Here is a 19,846-nt window from a genome sequence, read left to right on the forward strand (position 1 = left end):
AGAGTTAAGTTGGTAGATGTTCCAAGTTAGTCCCCAGACTCTAGTTTTTAGACTGTTATAAATAAATCTAGACAGTGTAGAATCCTGTTTTCATTACATACCAGTTTTGTAGAAATATTAATAGTTATTCTGATTGATTTATTTTTATGTTAAGTATAAAGCTAAAAAATAAAATAATATGAACCAGGGGTGGTACATCCCTTGATTACCATCTTTGAGATTCTGGTCCAGTCTATTTGGAGTTCCATCCCAGAAAAGCAATAAGTGGGGGGAGATGCTGTCTAGCCCATTCATGCTTTGCAAACTTGGGAGATAGATATCCAAAAATACAAAGGCATATGTGTCAGTTTCTTTGCCACCAGTATGTCTGCAATTCTGACGTGTAGCAAAAATAGTCCGAAGAGCTCCTTTTGAAAATAACAGTTTTCACTCTCAGACCATACAACCAGCATCTTCTAAGGCACATAATGGACACTAGACGTTTGTGCTCCCTGGTGGTCAGTAATGAATTGAGAAAGTACAGAAAGAGATTATTAAATGCCACTGGAAACTATTTTGTTACTAGATTTTAAAAGTTATTGCTTCAATGAAGTAACCAAAATAGCTCAAGACTTAACATGTTTGAAAGTAAAGAGCCTGTGTTTAAAATCATATTTCAGCTTTTCCTGCTACCATTCAAAGTTATTATAAGCAAGCAGGAGCTCTGGATTTTGCTTCTGGCCTTACTGCATCTCAACAGAGGGGAACACACAGGACAGAAAGTGAAGGGATGAAAGGGTCTAGCACCCCGCATATTTGACCTCTTCTGACTCCTTCTCTACCCATGAGTCTGTGCGATCTTTGAAGAAGAAAATGGTTGTCAAGCAGTTAGTTTGTTGAGTTTAGGCTTATGAGGAGTTGGAGTTTCTAGGGAACTTTAGGTTCCAGATGATCTGGATAGAAGACTCTTAATTGCTGTCATTTGATTTGTGTGTCCTGATGTGATCAAAATAATAACAGCAAGAGACAACTATGTAAGCCAACAAAGCAGGTCAGGCTGCCACTCCTCTGCCTGTGCCCTGCCCCCATGCACAGCACATGTGTGCACTTTTTCTTCTCCTATCACAGGAAAATGTCAGAGTGCATCTGAAAGGTTTTTCCTCAGTTTATCCAAGTGCTAGGAGAGGAAAATGATACTTTTAAGTCAACATTTTTATTTGGTCTTTCACCTGAGCTGAGGAGGGAGCCTTCTGAGATACTATCAGGTAAGAACAAGCTTCGGGTGATTTCATTCTGAGACTGAACACAGTTCATATCTAGATTGTCAAGGCCTGACACTCACACAGTGCCGGGGGATTATTTGAGAATACAAAAATCACAAGTGGACAGCTAGGCACATGGGCTTGCAGAGCCTTCTTCAAGAAGAGGGCCTTGGCCCTGCTGCTAATTAACTTTGTAACAGACCCCCTCTGATAATGGCTGTTTTTCTTGCCTACAACTATAAAAGAAAAATGACGGGTGAGGCTAGAGGATGGAAAGAAAATCTGATATATTTCTCTTCCCAGACATCCTTAAAGCCAGCTTGAGGAATTGAGTTGAGGAGTTCTTTCTCCTTGTTCCAAGGTAAACGATAAGAAGCCTGGAAGTGTACAGGACATAGTTGCTGAATAGATCTGGCCCTGGCTCCCTTACCCCTTTTAGCCAGCTTTCACATCCACAGCTCGTCCCGTGCCAGGAGCGTGCAGAAATGCCGCTCCGCCCGCTCTGGGTACACAGATGGCCTGCCATCAACAGATTCCTTTTCCCCTCCTACTGGAGTTACAACCCAGTCCACCAGGTCGATCAACCCAGGCGTTTTTTTCACTTGCCGAATCTTCCAACAAAGACCAGCTGAGTTACATGAAATGGGCGTGCCTGACTCTCTCTCCAAGGGTGCCTGGTCTCCAAGGCCCGAGACACCTTCTCCCCTTTTTTTCTGAAGCACGGCCGCGCTGACACACCCCTCCCTCCGCGTTGTCGTGGTCCCCTCCCCATCCCGCCCCGCCCCGTTTTCCGCTTTCAGCCTCCCTCCCTACGACTCTCCCCTCCTTTACTCTCTTCTGTTTATTCCCTCCCCCTCCAGCCACTCCGGGAGCTGCCAGGCTATTACCCGGCTACACCTACACTTCCTCGGGCGCTGTCCAGCCTACGGGTGGCCTGGGCCGGTTGGGTGCGCTGTGCCCGGGGCGGTGGCTGCAGAGCCCTTCCTGGTGGCCGCTCCCTTCTTTCCCTCCTCTTCGCGTCATGTCGGGCACTTGATTATTATTGTTTTTTTTTTTTTTTTTTCATCCCTTTCTTAGTCTGTCCCGTCTTCCCCTCCCCCTTCCTTTCCCAGGTTGATTTTTTTTTCTTCCCCCTCTTCTCCGGGCTTGCCCATGAGCCTCCTCGGGAGCTACCGGAAAAAGACCAGCAGCGATGGTTATGAATCTTTGCAGCTGGTGGACAGTCACGGGGACTCGAGCGCACGGGGCGCGGCGGCTGGCACGCAGAGGGCGACCGCGGGCGCGGTGCGTAGTCCCGCCCGGCAGCCTCCGCACCGCGCCAGTACCACGGACAGCTCAGGTAGCGGCCGCTGTGGCGCAGTCCTTCGGCCCGGTGCACATCCCCGGTCCAGGCTAGGAGAGGCTGGGTTGTAGGCCATGGCATCTAATACCACAGGGTGTAACGTCTCTAATTTCTTTGGTCCAGGGAGCTAAGAAACGTTAGATCCGTCTGGAGGCTCGGTGACATTAGCGAGCACCTCTTAATCTCCCTAGGCTGCTGAATGCACCAGCTGGGGGCGGGGAGATGAGGGAAGGGAGGGGAGGGGAAGGGAGTGAGGGGAGCCAGGGGAGGGTGGCACCGTGAGGCGAGGTGGCTGGTTTCTCCGCCCAGCTGTCTGAGCCGAGGTGAAGGAGAAATGCTTGGTGCTTTTGCTGTTTGCAGACCGCGTTTATACCAGTTGTTCCCCTGATGGCTGCTGTTATTTACAATTATGTAAAGCTCTGCCGCGTCTAAACGATCCTCTAGGGTTAATGTTTCCTTTCTCCCACGGAAGGCTTTACCTGGGATCAAGAGCCCTGTTTAACAACACAGCCCTTACACTTTACACAATGCAATTTGTTTCCTCTGTTGTTGGTTTTGATCTTCTTTTTTGCATGCTAAAATTTCTTAAAGCTCCTCATATAGGGAGTTGGTTCTAAACTTTGTATCTGTGTTTGCAAGTCTCAGAAAATGTTTTAATGAGTTACAGACCTCTCAGACTCCCTGACAGTTAGCGATTTGTGTATCAAAACAGTCATCCAGGAATCCCTGCTGTCCAAAGACTTGTGTAAGGGCTGTTTGTGTACTTTTCCAGGATGGGAACCACAGGGGCCGGCTCTACCTTTGTGTGGCTTTAATACTGGGGCAGCAAAGGACTCTGGTGGGAGTCATGTTGGGATGAAACCAAGTAGGATTTTATTCCTTCACTTTATAATCACTTGTGGATTTTAATTGTGTAATGTCTTTCCTTGGGCTATCATTTTCTATTTCTGTCTTCCTGAAAGTGAAATACTATCCCCAGATATTTGGTTGTTCTGGTTTGAAAGGAGTTTCCTAGTTAAGCTCTGGTTTAAATCAAAGAGGGTACTGGTAGGAGGTTCTCTCGGACCATCTTAGATACAGTTAACATTGCTCCTAGTGGACTGCTGTTTTCAGGGTCGGGGGAGCAATGCTATGCTCGGTTATTTGAGCTGTGCCTGTCTAGATCTATGGTACATGAATGCTATTTATCTCCTGGCCCTCTTTCAAGTCTTTAAGAGATCCTTGTACTCTGACCCATGGTCATTTGGAGAAACACTGGGAAATAGTTGACATGAACCCATTCCAAATGAGTGCAGAGAAAGGAGGCCCATATCAGGAGTGTGAAGATAGGAGTCCATGCGTGGTTTCTCAACAATCATTTCAGGCATGGGATTTTTTTTTTTTTTTGAGTATTGATACAATATAGGAGAAAAACATTTTTCATGGGAAAAAAATATATTTCCTGGGCCAAGTGATGTCCAAACACAGGATTAAACTTTGTGGGAGAATTCAGTAGAGAATACAGTCTTTTGGGCCTCTGGTGGGTTATCATTTGGTAGGGACAGCCATTCTAACACAGAAGACTTAGTTAGGTCCTGTACTTCAGAGGACTGGCCTTTCTTCCACCTACTAAATCAGGTTTTTCAGTAGGTGGAGAGAACAATGAAACTTCTTGTTAAACCGTGGGGGTGGGAAGAAGATATAGTTATGGCTGAAGTACTGTTGCCAGGTGTCTCTTCAACTTCATGGAACTGTTTCAAGAGCCCCCTCCCCCATCCCTCTTGGAGGCTCCCTGCCACATCTGTTCTCTCCTGCCTCTGCTGAGGGGAGGGCCTTGGCTTGGCTGCAGCTGGCTGGTACAACTGATGACAGGATGCATATTTTCGATTGAGAACATAGTTAAGAGTGATAATGTCTGGTTTGGATGAGGGATTAGATTCTGAGAACCATATTTGTTTCCTAGTACAACTGTATGTCTTGCCTAATTATAGTCTTTTGTCTAAGAGGCTCAAAGTGTGTGGCCCATGCTGTGTCACTGTATCCATTTGTTAGGGTATTTAATTAAACACATAGATCATTTCTAATGCAACAGTCATCTGCCCATTTATCTGGCTGATTGTGTATGACAAGGTATACTTACTGGATAGGAGGTTGGTTCATGGGGCTTTGTTCTGACAGGAATGTTTTTGAATTGGAACACTATGTGGATGTTCCTGTAGAAAATGGAAAACTTAATCTCAATAGTACCTTACACGTGTGTGGCAATTTATACAGAACTCTTGGACATTTACCTTATTTTCAAGAATGCTGTCACATAGAAAGGTAGTAGCACCTGTCTGTGTGCCCTGAGAATTGGGGCGGGGGACCTCAGAACTATTGTTTTCAGCTGGAAACCCCACATTTAAAGTCTGCCATTCCTCAGTTGCAAAAGAGAAAAACAAGTAGACATTCTTTTTTTTTTTTTTTTAAAGATTTATTTATTTATTATATGTAAGTACACTGTAGCTGTCTTCAGACACTCCAGAAGAGGGNGTCAGATCTTGTTANGGNTGGTTATGAGCCACCATGTGGTTGCTGGGATTTGAACTCCGGACCTTCGGAAGAGCAGTCGGGTGCTCTTACCCACTGAGCCATCTCACCAGCCCACAAGTAGACATTCTTAACATGCAGCTTTAGCTGAAGCTCAAAGCAATATGGCTGGAGTTGCAAACTTTCTAGACCCTGCTCTTTGTGTGCTCCCTAATTACGGCATGATGATGATGATGATGATGATGATGATGATGATGATGGAAACTTGCCAAATGAAAAGGAGCTACCAAGGGTCTCTAGTCTTCTTTTTTTTTTCTTTTGAAAATTATTGCTTTTATTCAAATTTTTATTTGTATGTATCTGTGTGTCTTTATGTGCATGTGTGTGTGTGTGTGTGTGTGTGTGTGTGTGTGTGTGTGTGCTCAAGCGCCATATATGGAGATAAGAAGACAGCTTTCAGGAGTCAATTCTTTCCTTCTACCATGTAGATCCCAGGGTTCAAGCTCAGGCCTTCAGGCTTGGTAGCAAGCAATTTTACCTCCCGCCTCACCTTGCTAGTTTTGTTTGGTTTGGAGATAGGGTCTCAAAACATAGCCCTGGCTGGCCTAGAATTCACTATATAGATAGAGCAGGCTGGGCTTAGACATGCAGTGGTCCTCTGGCCTCAGCTTCCGAACACTGAGCTTACAGATGTGCCATCATGCCATCGGTCTTCTGGGCTGAGTTTTCCTCCATTGAACTAAAATGACTTTCTGTGTAGGCAGAGTGCCAACTGATTGTTGAAATCCAGTAATGTTTTCTACTTTGATTTTCCATCTGTTTTCAAAGGAAAGAGAGACAGCTGTTCTGAGGTCTGTAATAATTTTCTAACTCAACAGCTTCTTAAGTGTTAGGGTCCAGAGCAGTCTCCCAGTGATCCTGTCAGGTCCCCGGTGCTGGGGCTGTCCCGCTACACTGCTTGAGAAACTTCATATTTCTCTTGTGTACAATCTGCCTTCCAGGGAAGGTTGAACTCATAAAACCCACAGAAGTCAAATTATTTAGATTGAGCTGATTAAGTTCAAACCAAGTTCATACCTATAGGCTATAAAAGACAGTCCTCTTAAAATCTGGAATATATTAGTGAAATTGAAAAGAACAAAGATAATGAAGTTTTATGATTCGAATCTGAAATGTTTCTCATGGACTCATGTGTTAGATAGTTGGTGCTGTTTGGGAATGGGGGAGGATTTAGGAGGTACCGGTTGTCTGGAGGAAGTGGGCCACATAGTACCTTTCATGGCTCCACCTTTGGTGGTCTCACCTGGGCCAGCCCTTTCCTTCTCTCCACTTCCTGGTTGCTATGGTGAAAGGGGATCTGCTCCACCACATTTTCCCTGCCACGATGGACCAAAACCACTGAGAGCGTGAGCCTAGATAAAGCCTTTGCCTTTGTAAGTAGATTATAGCAGGCATGTTGTAACGGTGATGCAAAAGGACTAATACAGGGAGAATGCTAAAATACTTATTAAAATTGAGTGGGAAAATTTTTTGGGAAATAAAAGTTGTCTTTAGTAAATACTATGTTCAGAGTATTTAAATATAGTATTTACATTTTAAAAAAATATTTATTTTATGCACATGAGTACACTGTTTCTTTCTTCAGACATACATGTAGAAGGTGTCAGACCACATTACAGATGGTTGTGAGCCACCATGTGGTTGCTGGGAATTGAACTCAGAACCTCTGGAAGAACAGTCAGTGCTCTTAACTGTTGAGCCATCTCTCCAGCCCAGTATTTTACATTTTGACCTGTGTTTTAGTGTCCTGAAATATTTATTTGGATAACTTCATACTTCATAGATGTAAACATATAGGTAATGGTCTTTTGTATTTAAAACCATGTAGGGACTTTATAATTTAGAGGCACATTTCATCTGTAATTTATTCATTTGTGGCTGAATATGCACTAGTTAAGGGGTAGGTAATGAGCCAAATATGTTCAAATTTCTAATGGTGAGGGCTGCCAGACCTCTTGGACTTGGAAGGAGAGTCCTAGGAGCTGAACTTGCCTGGATGTGAGCTCAGTGGCTGTGATATCTTCAGCCAGTTGATCACTGTGGTTGATTTGTCTGATCCGGCTGTCCATATCCTCCCTCACCTCTCCATGCACATCCTACTCCACGTGGCTTGTCAGCTAAAGAGGACAAGCTCCCCTGATAGGGGAGGGTGAGTCTTTGGTCAGGGTCAAGGATGTACAAGTAGCTGCATGCTCCTGATGGGGCCTCCAAATACGCTGTCAAGGAGACCTTTGGTCAGGGTCAAGGATGTGCAAGTAGCTGCATGCTCCTGATGGGGCCTCCAAATCCGCTGTCAAGGAGACCTTCTGAAGCCCAGCCCCTTAGCCCCACAGAATACACTTTTTGTCTTTCCACAGAGCACATTTTTCGTCTATCTTTGGACTGCTCTGGTCAGCAGAGTCCTTTCTGTGTTGGGAGGTAAAAATAACCTTTCTGTTCTTTGGTTACAAAACAAATTCAATCCCTTTTTTACATGGTGACTTTTGACGCCTTGGGAATGGAGATTTCTCTTGGCATGGTCTCTTTTCTAGGTTAATCAAATCCACTTTCTTCACCTCTTTATTTTCCACTCAAGTCATTTCCATATTACTATTATTATTATTATTATATTAGAGAATAATTCATAGTTTTGATTTGACATAACAGGATTTTCCCTCAATTTTTTATTATAAATGGCTCTGGTTTAAAAAAAAAAAAACCTAAAGACTACAGACGGGAACAAAATGAAAAAATGGAAAGTAATCTGTCTCGTCTCTGGTCTCTACGGCTCTTGCCTCAGAGTCAACCCTTATGCCTGTTTCTGGGGGGGCCCAGGTAAAAAGTCAAATTTGGTGGCACACATCTGTAATCACAGCACTTAGAGACAGGAGGCTGGACAAGTAGCTTGGAGCAGACTGTGGCAGAAACAAGGTGGAAAGAGAGAACCAATTCCTCAAGGTTGTCCTGTGACCCCCCCCCCCATGCATGCTATGACAAGGGCATGCCTGTACTAAGGCATGTAAACAATAAAAAATTAAAACGTGACATTTTAAAGGAACATTCAGCATGTAATTAGTGTGTACGTAATATATATTATACAAATTTGTACGTAACATTAAAATTGTACTAAAATGCAATTCAAATTTTATTGAAGTTATATATGTGTTGTATAATAATCAGTAATGCTTAATGATAGAATGGATATGATTCAAGCATCATGCTAAATACATATGGTACTTTTTTTAACCTTCATAAAATTTATGTAGGGGAGAAATGACAATAAATGCAGGCAAGAGAGTAGAGAGAGGAAGCCCTATTACCACTTGGCAGGAATGTAAACTGGTGTTGTTGCTATGGAGATCAGAAGCCTAACAGCAAAGCTATCACAGGACCCAGCTACACCACTCGTGGGTGCAGATCTGAAGGAATGTAAGTCAACATTCTCAATACAGAGATATTTGCACAGCCATGTATTGCTGCACTACTCTTGTGTGTGTATGTATGGATAGATGCAGATGTGTACATGTGTGCATGCTTATGTTGTGGTCAGAGGACAACCTCAGATGCCATTCCTCAGGAGTCTTCTACCTTTGGGAGCAGGGTCTCTCACTGGCCTGGGACCTGACTAAGTTCCAAAGAACTATATGTGGGATGGTAAGGGAACTAGCAAGACAGGGAGACGGGTCATGGGGTAGGGCAGTAGAGGGAGGAACAAGAACAAAGTGTAATATGTATGGAAATGTCACAATGAAAACATTTCTTTGTGTGCTGGTCAAACAACTAATGAAAACTTAGTCAAGTTCCAAGCCAGTGACTAACTTTGTCTTTTCTACCCACTTTGCTATTGCATATGCCAACCTGCCCAGCCTTTTTTAAAAATGAGTTCTCAAGATTTGAACTCAAGTCTTCATGCTTGTAAAGGAAGCACTTCACCAACCAAATCATCTCCCCAGTCCATATATTATTCTTGATATTCTTGATAGCTATGACAGACATGTCCATAAACAGATGAATGGATTAAAAATTGTGACACCACACACACACACACACACACACACGCACCCACCCACACACACCCACACTCACCATAATATTAGTAAGTTGTAAAGAAGAAGAAAGTTTGTTGTTCATTTTACAGGGTGATTTTATTACACTTTAATGGATGGAACTGAAGACCATCTTGTTAAGCAAAAAGAGAGTGAGAATCAATGCAAACATTGCACGTTTTCCTTCTATAAATGTAGGACGTGAAAGGAAAAGGTGGCCTGTGATGGGGAGGGATGCTTAAAGGAATGGGTGGTGGGAAATAAGAGAGGACAATGGCCAGGGTATCTTTGACACCAGATGAGGTAACTAGCAAGACAGGGAGGGGGGCCCGGGGGCAGGGCAGTAGAGCGAAGAATGAGAACTACGTATAATATGTATGGAAGTGTCACGGTGAAAGCATTTCTTTGAGTGGTAACCAAATAGCTAATGGAAAAAAAATGCAGTCTCAAATAAAAAGAAGCTGCTTAAGGTAGAGAACAATTGTTCTCTCCTTCTTGCATTTGAGGTAACTGGGGTACAGAGGGGTTAAGCTAGTTCTCTCTGATTATGTAGGCTTCCCTTGTTCTTCAGGGAGCAGAACACAAGAGAAATGCCCTTCAAACTGCAAAGGAAGGCTTGTGGTGAGTTTTCTTTGTCTGCCTCTTTCTCTGAGGCCAGGTGGGGTAAGTGATTGAAGGGACTGCAGTGGATGTGGTTGTTTTTCACGCTGAAACTCCTCCACCATGACAGATATGTCGTCCTTATTTACATATAACATAAAGGATCTTTATTTTTTTCTTTTGCAATCTACTTTTTTAATTACTATTATTATTTTCTTTATTTACATTTCAAATGCTATCCCGAAAGTTCCCTATACCCCCCCCCCGCCCCTGCTCCCCTACTCACCCACTCCCACTACTAGGCCCAGGCCTTCCCTTGTGCTGGGTCATATAAAGTTTGCAAGACCAAGGGGCCTCTATTCCCAATGATGGCCGATTAGGCCATCTTCTGCTACATATGCAGCTAGAGACACAAGCTCAGGGGGTACTGGTTAGTTTATATTATTGTTCCACCTACAGGGTTGCAGCCCCCTTCAGGTCCTTGGGTACTTTCTCTAGCTCCTCCATTGGGGACCCTGTGTTCCATCCAATAGCTGGCTGTGAGCATCCACTTCGGTGTTTGCCAGGCACTGGCATAGCCTCACAAGAGTCCGCAATATCAGGGTCCCTTCAGCAGAATATAAAGGATCTTTAAACTGCAGGAATGGCGGAGACCAAACTGAAGCAGTGTGGGATAGGGCTGATTAAGGCCTGAGAGGACACTTTGAGACTAACATAATTGGTGCAGGTTTCTAAGATTTATGGAATAATATCTTGCCAAGGAAAATGGATCCTTAGTGCTCTGAGGATCAAAGCCACGATGTTCTGAACTGGACACGGGCAGCCCAGCGTGTGGTCTCTGAGTACAGCCTGACAGCACTTGCTGTTGATCCAGACTGGAGCATGCTACCCCTGTCTTCTAAGCCGCTGCAAACACTTGCCCCTTGGCTCTGAGCATCCTATTCCAGAGCCATCTGGATACTCCTTTCTATCATTGCTTCTACTCTTCAGATGCCTTTGGGTTCTGTCCAGCCTGTGGTAGACAGGGTCCCAGCGCCCCATCAGCCTGGCCTTCCCTGAACGGCCATGATATACTGCCTGGTCTGCCTCTGGTTGGGCTGTAGGTAAAGTTCAGAGGGAGGCTTATTCTCATTGTGTTCTCTTCATTGCTTAGCATTTATTAACAGCCCGGCGAATACTTGTTGAATGAAAGAAAGCATGGGCAGATTTTGAATTTTTAAAAAGGGCATTTATAATGGAAAGTGCCCAGCGGAGCCTAAAAATAAGTATACGGCTAGATCTGATCAGAAATGAGGCCAGGCTTAAATGAAATTATGGCAGAAAGCTCTATCAGTTCAATAATGAACATTTTTTATGTGCAAGAGTTCCAGGGAGGGAAGATGGTTAAGACCCATCCAGACTCTCAAGATCTTCCTAGTATAAAAATGGAGTAAACCGTTTATCTGAAGACCAAAAAAGTTCTGACCAAAAAACTGCAGCCTATTGTTTGCCTTACAATATGGGTGGCTTTTTGTAAATAGAAAAATAATAATTTAAAGGATTCTTTCTCCCTCTCTCCTTTCTCTCCTCCCTCCCTCCCTCCCCCCTTCCCTCCCATCCATATCCCCCCTTTTCTGTTTCTTCTTTCACTCTCTGTCTTAGTCAGAGGTGACTTTTATCCACAGACCTGAGTATTACTTAGTCATTAGCACAGACTTTAAGTCTCCGCCATTTTTCACGTTTCCTATTAGAAGTTTTGCATATCACTGTGGCTATCCACAGTCAGGCATGGCACGCTATTTTACAGTCTGCATCGCTCTCCAGAGCTACCTTCTCTTTTTCTTTTTGAGAAAAGCTGGGACTTTAGTAAAGAAAAGAATCCTGGAGATAAAATTATGTGTTTCTTTCCCGCGAGATTTGTAAGTTAGGGAAAACCTAAATTGCATGAAACCATTCTTCCTGAGACTTAACCCGGAAAATTTAATGAAGTATTCTAGTGTCTATAGAGTATGTCCTTCATGCTTCAAGGAATGAGAGAATTTCATAACTTGTGCCAAGGGATCTGGAAAATTCTTCTGCCTCTAATTGCTTTATATCACGGGCCCTAATCTAGATCTAAACTATCTTATTTCAATAATTCATCCAGATATACTATTAAAGGGAATTAGAGATAGAGACTAAATGAAAATTGAACTGTGTGTAGTATTAACAGTTCCAAGGCCACTGCCAGGGACATAGCCAGACTACTTATTGCATGAGTGGAGTTAACTCTGCAAATGCAGAAAATGACTGTTAATGCTCTGCAGGGTGGAGCTGCGCCTGAGAGCTGGCAGGAGTGTTGGTGTGCATGGGTAGCCACCTCCCAGAGAACTCTGCTGGGACAGAAACCACATTAGAATCGGGAGGTGGGTGTGCAGGGTAATAGTGGACTTGCCTGAGAATGCTGAAGCTGAGCAGAAACACACACACATGCATCAATGGATGGAGAAGGAAAGGAGCGCATCCCACCAGACTAGAAGCTCCCTTGTTTCCCACTGCCAGGCCAGCTGGAATTGCTGCCTTCCCTGAGCCCACACGCTCCCCAGCAATCTGCTTTCTCCTCTGCTCTGACTCTAGCTCTGCCCCTTCATGCCCAGCCAGCTGGCACTGCCCCAGCCTGGGTCTCCAGTCCCGTAGGTTATCATCTAAACTACCTCTTGAGAGTTCTTAAAGGTTACGCTGGCTTCCAGCCCACCTCTGCTCACCCTACTTACTAAAAAGAGAATCCCTGGGCCCACCAGGGCTGATAGGTGGGGATGCCGGTACTGAGTTTTGTGGCACCGGCTGCAGGTGCAGGGTGGCTGGCTGGCTGCCCTTGGTTTACTATCTCTAGGTGAGCATGGGGTTCTGCTTGCTTCCTTGCTTGGTGATGGAGTCACAGCAAGAAGGATCAGATGCCAGAGGAAGATAGATGTATGATGGTTATTGAGAATAGGGATTCTTGGTTTCTATGGGAACAAACCCTGATCCTAGAGGTTGTCAAGGACTGATTGTGCCAATCAGTATTTGGCTGTATGAACTTTGTGGCAAAATCTTAGTGGAACAGCTGTTCTTATTTCTCTTTCTTCTAGTTCTTCTTTCTTTCTCTCCATGCTCTATGGTCCTACCCTCCTTTTTTCTTCCTCTTTCTCCATCCTTCTCCATCTTCGGCTTTCTCGTTTCTTTCTTCTTCTGTTTCTACCTTTTGTCTGTTTTCTTCTTTCTTTCACTCCCCTTTTCCTACCTTGTCTCCATCCTTCCTCCCAGTGAGAGAGTCAATATGTCTGGGAGACTTGGTGCAGACTCAAGTGTGTGTGTGTGTGTGTGTGTGTGTGTGTGTGTGTGTGTGTGTGTGTGTGTGTGTGTGTGTGTGTGTGTGTGTGTGTGTGTGTGTGTGTGTGTGTATTTGTATTATATACAAAAGGTGGCACACACCAGCGTATTATGAATCAGCAACTCTAAGTTCTGGCTTTGACATTTATAAGCCACCATCTTGAAGAAGTTATTCAACCGAGGGATGTCCATTTTACAGTCATTTACTCATTCCTAGACATCTCTTGCCTTCTTTTTTGCTACGGAGAAGCTGGAGATGCTGAGGAGGTCAAGACAGAGAAGACTTTGGCTTTTATGAACTTCCCTAGGGCTGGATAGATGGCTATATGGTATGTTCAGAAAGAACTCAGTTTTGGGAGGAGGGAAGGCCTGGCTCAGTGTGGTGGGTCAGGAATGCTGACTCGACTCAGAGGAGACAAATAAGCTTCGCACTAACATGGAAGAAGCTAACAAAGGCAGGCAGGAGAAACAGTAGCAGGCAGAGCGGGTTCAGTGGCTGCACTGTGCTTCCTGGGTATAGTCTGAGAGCGGCATTGTGAGGCCGACTCATGACTGTGTTATAGTGTGCTTGCCCAAGCTAAGATGGTCACGATGCTCACTGCTTGGTTAAAAAACCATGTGGTTTTACAGATAGCTGGTAACTAACACAAACTCACATTAAAAGTCATGCTTTCACTATGTAGCCCAGGCTAGCTTTATGATCCTTCTGCCTCGGACTACTGAGTGCTGGGGTGAGAGGCACGTGACTTTAGAGTTAGACTTGCTTTGCTTAGCTTGTAAAGAAATGGTATTATGGCATCTTCAGACATAAACGGCATTATCCTTTGCCCTCACTGTGCCCATCTCCATCGCTCTCCCCCATGCACAGAGATGAACTTTAAGGCTGACTTGATTTAGGGTGTTTGGGTTCTATTCTTTAGTCAGACTGGACCCGTCTTTCCTTGTTATTCCTCAGATCGGCTCTTTTGAAATGAGAATGCTTACTATTACAAAGTGGAGTGGAAGATAGAGAGGTGTCCCACAGAACTCTCTTACCCACTATGTGCATAGCTGCTCTCCTTAGCTGGCTCTCCATCGTCATCATCATCATCATCATCATCATCATCATCATCATCATCATCATGTGCCCTGTCGTGTGTAGATCTTACAGTGGGGAGATGGAGAGAATGGTGTGACCATGATATAAGAGGAAGACACTTAGACCCTCGGACATAATGAGCTGGATAGAGGTCTGCCAAAGAGAGTCAAGATCCCGGGCGTCCTGTGGCTATGATACATCAGCTGGAGGGACAGAAAATTGGGTTTCAACTGCCAGGAAAATTGGAAGGTTGTCTTAAAAGTATAGCTGAATTTCCACAGTATCTCCTTATTTTAAAATGAAGCCACTGAAGCCCCCAAGTAGGACAGGAGTCTGACTTTGTCTCTGAATGTGCCAGGACAGTACTGTCTCCATTGCGCCTGTCACTGGCACAGAGGCCGGGGAATTCACTGTCTTGTTTTGTGAGCAGTTGTAACAGATGCATGCTCTATTTCATGTCTGGCTTTGTTTTCATACCTTACCCCATTGCACAGGAACTGGGACCTCTTCTCCTTTCCCCGGCCCCCTCAAGCCTGGTTTATTTTATAATATGACATATGCATGTTCATGAAAATGACATTTAAAACAATCCAGATAATTATAAAAAAGTGAAAATAAAAACCCAGTTCCCTTCTCCCAGTCCTAGTCCCAACATTATAGGTTTCTGCATTCACTTAGAAAAATATCCATGCATATACAGAAGTGTGCAAGCCAGCCCACAAACACATGCTTATTCCCTCACGGCTATGCACATATATAAGTTCATTTACTCCTGTGTGTCCTAGAATCCATATGTGCTGCGGTAAAAGCTCAAATTTTATTTAGCATGATATCCTAGGGAATGTTCCACATTAGGCCCTAAGGATGTACCCCACTTTCTCTAGTGACTGCTATGATCTCTATGGATAGATAGCAATCGGGGATAGGAATACTTAAAAATGTTATTAATTTACGCACATTTTTATACATATTTATGGAGTATAGTATGGCATTTGAATACGCATATACAAACTACAATAGCATCTGTAGAACAGGCATATCATTTTCCTCTGTCTGCTGTACCTGTGGGAAAACAGACTTGCAAACCAGAGGAACACAGGCAAGGCATACTTGTAGCTTGCTGTTTCACTGAGAACCTCAGTACCCACTCTAGTGAGGATGCCTATCTTCCCATATCATGCCAAGGTTGAGGGTTGCCAAACTTCTTAGTCTTTGCTAAGTGTGTGGTGAGTGATAATGGTTAGCTCCAAACTGACATTAGCTATTGGTGTTTCCAGGAATTGCTTTTGTTGCTCATGGTGGTTAGTTACTTCGTTAGTAAGTCACACACGAGTGAGCAGACGTGCCTACGTATGCGGCATAAGGAGAATCTGGATACATTTGTGTGGACTCTCACAATCTGTATATTTTTTTTAGAAGAAAACTTAGAAAATTCGGGTAAGTGCAGCTGGACTCTCCATGGTAACTAGGGTTGACATTTGTCTTGTCCTGATGTTTTATCAACCCTTGGGGTCTGAGTAGAAAGGTTTCTCTTGCCTTCGTGGATCTTCTTGGATCATGGCTTCCAGTTTTCTTGAGGAGCACTTCAGTGTGGCCCTGAAGAGATCGTGGAGTTGTAACGGGCAGTTGTTCAGGAGTCTAGCTATTGGCATTGTTGACTAGTGTTGGCCTTGGAGGACTAATTTTCACCCCTCAGCCTCTGCTTCTCACCCTGTTAAAGAGATGACACCTTTCTTTAAATTGTCAGGAAGTTCAGGTGAAAAGAGCCCCAGAGAGTTCCCTGCCCTGTGCAGGACACTGGTAAATGTGACTAATCAAGTGCCGGAAGCGAACTTCAGCAGGGTGGGGAGTATTTACTCCTCTGACGGTTCTCAAAGCTGTTTAGTGCCAAGGGTCTGAGTCTTTTCTTTGTTATAGTCACCCTGGCATTTATAATGTTTGGGGTACTTTACAAACGCCTTGGGTTGCTGTAAGTTTGCAGAACACTTACTACTGGGCCCCTTGGCTGAAGAGGCTGATGGGTGGTCAAGGTCGACTTAAGGAATCAACCAATAGTAGTACTTGCTATGTCACAGGATGCTCACTCAGCATAGCCTAATTCAGGGGAAAAAATGAAGGTGGAAGGCAGAAATTTTTAGAAGAAAGGGAAACTACCATCTATTTTAAGTATGACTGTGTATTGCTGCCCCTGTCTACCCTTATTGCTAGGTCCATACTTGTAACCTGGCATGTGAGTACCCTGTGAATGTACATTTATACCAACTTGGGCTACATATTGAGACTATGTGCTTTTTAAGAAGGGGCTGGTTTTTCATTCTCTCCCTGGAAAATTTGGAAATATCTGAATACACTTTTGTTATTACAATAGTGGGGGGACTGTTACTGGCACCTGCTAGGTTAGCGATTGGGATTCGCTAAACTTTTCTCTAGTGACTGACGGCAGCCCCTCACAGAACACAATCTGTTCAAATGTCAGCTCCATCTGGAAAACCCCAAGAGAGGAAAGGAGTGATTACAAATTGAAGGTAAAGAACCTGGTGATGGGCAAGTGTTTGGATGTATCAAGTTGATGATGTCACACATTGAAAACTTACCCAAAAGGAACTTCGTTGGGGCTTCGAGATGGACTCTGGCTTTGCAGAGTGCTGCTGTAGAAAAGATGTAAGTCCATTAGGCTTGGGCTATCGCAGCTGAGATTTTGCAGCTTTGAGCATATGGCTCTGTGTTCTCTGGCATCAGGTCAGTTTTGTTTGTTCAGAGCTGAAGACAGAGCCTGATCCCTAACTCATGCCAGCCAAGGGCTCACCACTGAACCTGACCCCCAGGTCTTGTTCCTTTTATAATGAAAATAAGAAATATATATATAATCTCAACTCTCTTATCTATAGTGCATTGTTCTTGCTGCTCTGAGGTCTTGTGAAGTTTTATTAGGGTTTTTAAATTTGATTGGTAGGCAATAGATTCATTTACTTAATAAAGCCTTACCAAGTCTTTGCCTTTATAAAGTTCATGAAAACAGGATGAGTCTGGTTAAACTAAAGGCATGAGGCTAGACACTGCTTTTAGAGGGCTAGCTTACTCCTCATTAGTCTTTAAACAAAAACTCCAGGGCTGTGTTGGAGCCAGTCTGACCGCCATATTTCTAATCCACTCCCTTTGAAGGCAGGACCTCGGCCTGAGAAAGGGAAATAGCGTCTGTCTATCAAGTGTGGCAGGGTAGTATGGACTATGTATTGAGTCCCCATCTTTATCTATTTTTTTTCTTTCATTGTCATTTCAACAAGAGCTAAGTCATGCATGGGTGGTGGATTTGCTTTGAGTGAGAAAGGAAACAGAGTCCTAGAGGGAAAGGCAAGCCCAAGAATAGCCAATGAGTAGTTGTAAAGCACAGACACCTCGCTACAAAATTGGGAAGAATATTTTATTTTAAAAGGAAGAAGTAGAATGGTAAGACAGAAGAAGAAGCAAAAGAATCACTGTATCTTTCTCGAGTCTTAGTAATTCATCTTTGGGTGCAAGTAACAAGTTACTGAATTGTCTTATTTCTTTTTTGTTTTATTAGATTATTTTATTTATTTACCTTCCAAATGTTGTCCCCCTTCATGGTCCCCCCCTCCCAGAGTTCTTCACCACACCACTCCTCCCCTTTGCCTCTGAGAGGATGAGGGTGCTCCTTCATGCCCCACCCCCACCCCCCCAGCATCCCTCTTGCTTGGGGCATCAATCCTCTCTCACTGAGGCCAGAAAAGGCAGTCCTCTGTTATATATGTGCTTGGGACCATGGACCAGTCCGTGTACATTCTGGTTGGTGTCTTAGTTTCTGGGAGTTGTGAGGCGGTCTGGGTTGATTCTGCTGTTCTTTCTTCCTATGGGGTTGCCCTCCCTTCAGCTCCTTTAATCCTTCCCTTAACTCTTCCATAGGGGTTCCCCACCTCAGTCTAATGAATGGCTGTAAGTATCTGCATCTGTCTTAATCAGCTGCTGGTAGAACCTCTCAGAGGACAGCCATGCTAGGCTTCTGTCTGCAAGCACAAAATGGCATCAGTAATAGTGTCAGGATTTGGTACCTGCCCATGGGCTGGATCTCAAGTTGGGCAGGTCACTGGATGGCCTTTCCTTTAGTCTCTGCTCCATTTTTGTTCCTGCATTTCTTTTAGACAGGAACAATTCTGGGTCAAACATTTTGAAGATAGGTGGGTGGTCCCTTCCCTCCACTGAGGGCCCTGTCTATATACTGAAGGTGGTCTCTTCAATTGTCTTATTTCTAAACCAAAGAAAGGGAGTTGTGATAAAGGCCCACAGGACAGTGAAAGCATGGCCTCAGATGGACCAAAGGGCAGAACTAAGAGCCTGCTGGCATTGCCTCTCTCTCCTCGTGTTTGCTTCATCCTCCGTTCTTTCTCTCTGTAGGCAAGCTTCATTTTTCTTCTCTGTGTATATGACTACTCCAAAGATCCCTCGTTTGTATGTTGCAACTAGTCTTCCCTGATCATCTGTCTGTCCCAGGAGGAAGAGATCTGATGGGCTTTAGGCATTTATATATTTATCACCCAGTAGCTGTAATTCTAGAAACAGGTTCCTATGTTTATAGGTGAAAACAGGATTATATGTAAAATTGGTTCTTCCATTTAGAAAGTGGGACTAGGAACACTATCTATCTAATTCCCAAGTCTTAAGCAATTTTTCTATTGCTTCCTTTGTTTCTGTCTTCCCTGTTTGATGCCACGAGGTCAACTATAGCCCCAGGTAAGGTCAGCACTCAGGCTTGAATCTGAATTACTTATAATAGGAAAATCTTCCAGAATGGTCTAACATTTCTTCAATAGGAGAGTGATTAAGAAAATAAGATATACCTATAGAGTTTTATTAAATAGCCATTACAATAATTACTAAAGGAAGTTGTAGCTAATAAGATCTCCAAAGAGAATAAAGAAGAATTAAATCATATATATTTAATTCAACCCCACACACATACACCTAGAAAGACATCACTGTAAAGGTACATCTCTTATTAAAAAATGAAGAAAGTAGATCAAAATATTACAAAAGTGGCAGACTACCAGTAAGTCCAACTTTCTGTATGTGTTTTACTTAAATTTCAACGATGAATTTATATCTTACAGTGCTTTGTTTTCTATAGTTGGTTGTGTAACCAACATTTTCTTGAGATAGTTATATGTTCCCTTGCAGTTCTGAAGAACAATGCAGAGAGATGCCTGTCAACCTTGCTGGTTCCTCCCAGTTGTCATATTTTATAAATCTGTTTGTAACACCACATTTAGGACATTGACACCAATCTGTTTGACATCAAAGTCCCCGGTTTTCCTTGACTTGAGTGCATGTTTTTATGTCTTTTTTTTTTATTTATTCATTTGTTCACTTAAGAGTTTATTGTGGGAGGCCTTATCACAATCATACAATATCACAGAATAAAAAACAGCTTGGATATGACTTGGTTTGGCCTTATCATTTTGACAAACTAAAAGAAATAAGCCAAAAGTATTCACTTACCCAATATTCCATAGTAAATTAACAGCAAAATCATAAGAACCTATGTTCCCTAACATTTGAGCCAATGCGAATTTCTAAGTTTATTGTGGAATTTCTTGGTTTTTTTTCCTTATTTATTTATTTATTTATTTATTTTATTATTTTCTTTATT

The 19,846-nt window shown here is 43.5% G+C and overlaps 1 protein-coding gene across 4 annotated transcripts in view; it reads left to right on the plus strand.

The window, feature by feature from the left end:
• Dnajc6 (DnaJ heat shock protein family (Hsp40) member C6) overlaps positions 1–19,846 on the plus strand; it is a 149,196-nt gene that overhangs the window by 51,702 nt on the left and 77,648 nt on the right. Inside the window, exon 1 of one of the 4 annotated variants that reach the window (XM_021199898.2) lies at positions 2,348–2,580. The exons of the other annotated variants lie outside the window; for them this stretch is intronic. Within the exon in view, the coding sequence (XP_021055557.1) occupies positions 2,394–2,580 (187 nt within the window). The 5' untranslated portion in view covers positions 2,348–2,393. Of the gene's footprint in view, positions 1–2,347; positions 2,581–19,846 lie in introns of those variants that run through there. 4 annotated transcript variants of the gene reach the window in all.

Source organism: Mus pahari, chromosome 6 (genome assembly GCF_900095145.1).
Source record: "Mus pahari chromosome 6, PAHARI_EIJ_v1.1, whole genome shotgun sequence".
Classification (NCBI taxonomy): Eukaryota; Metazoa; Chordata; class Mammalia; order Rodentia; family Muridae; genus Mus; species Mus pahari.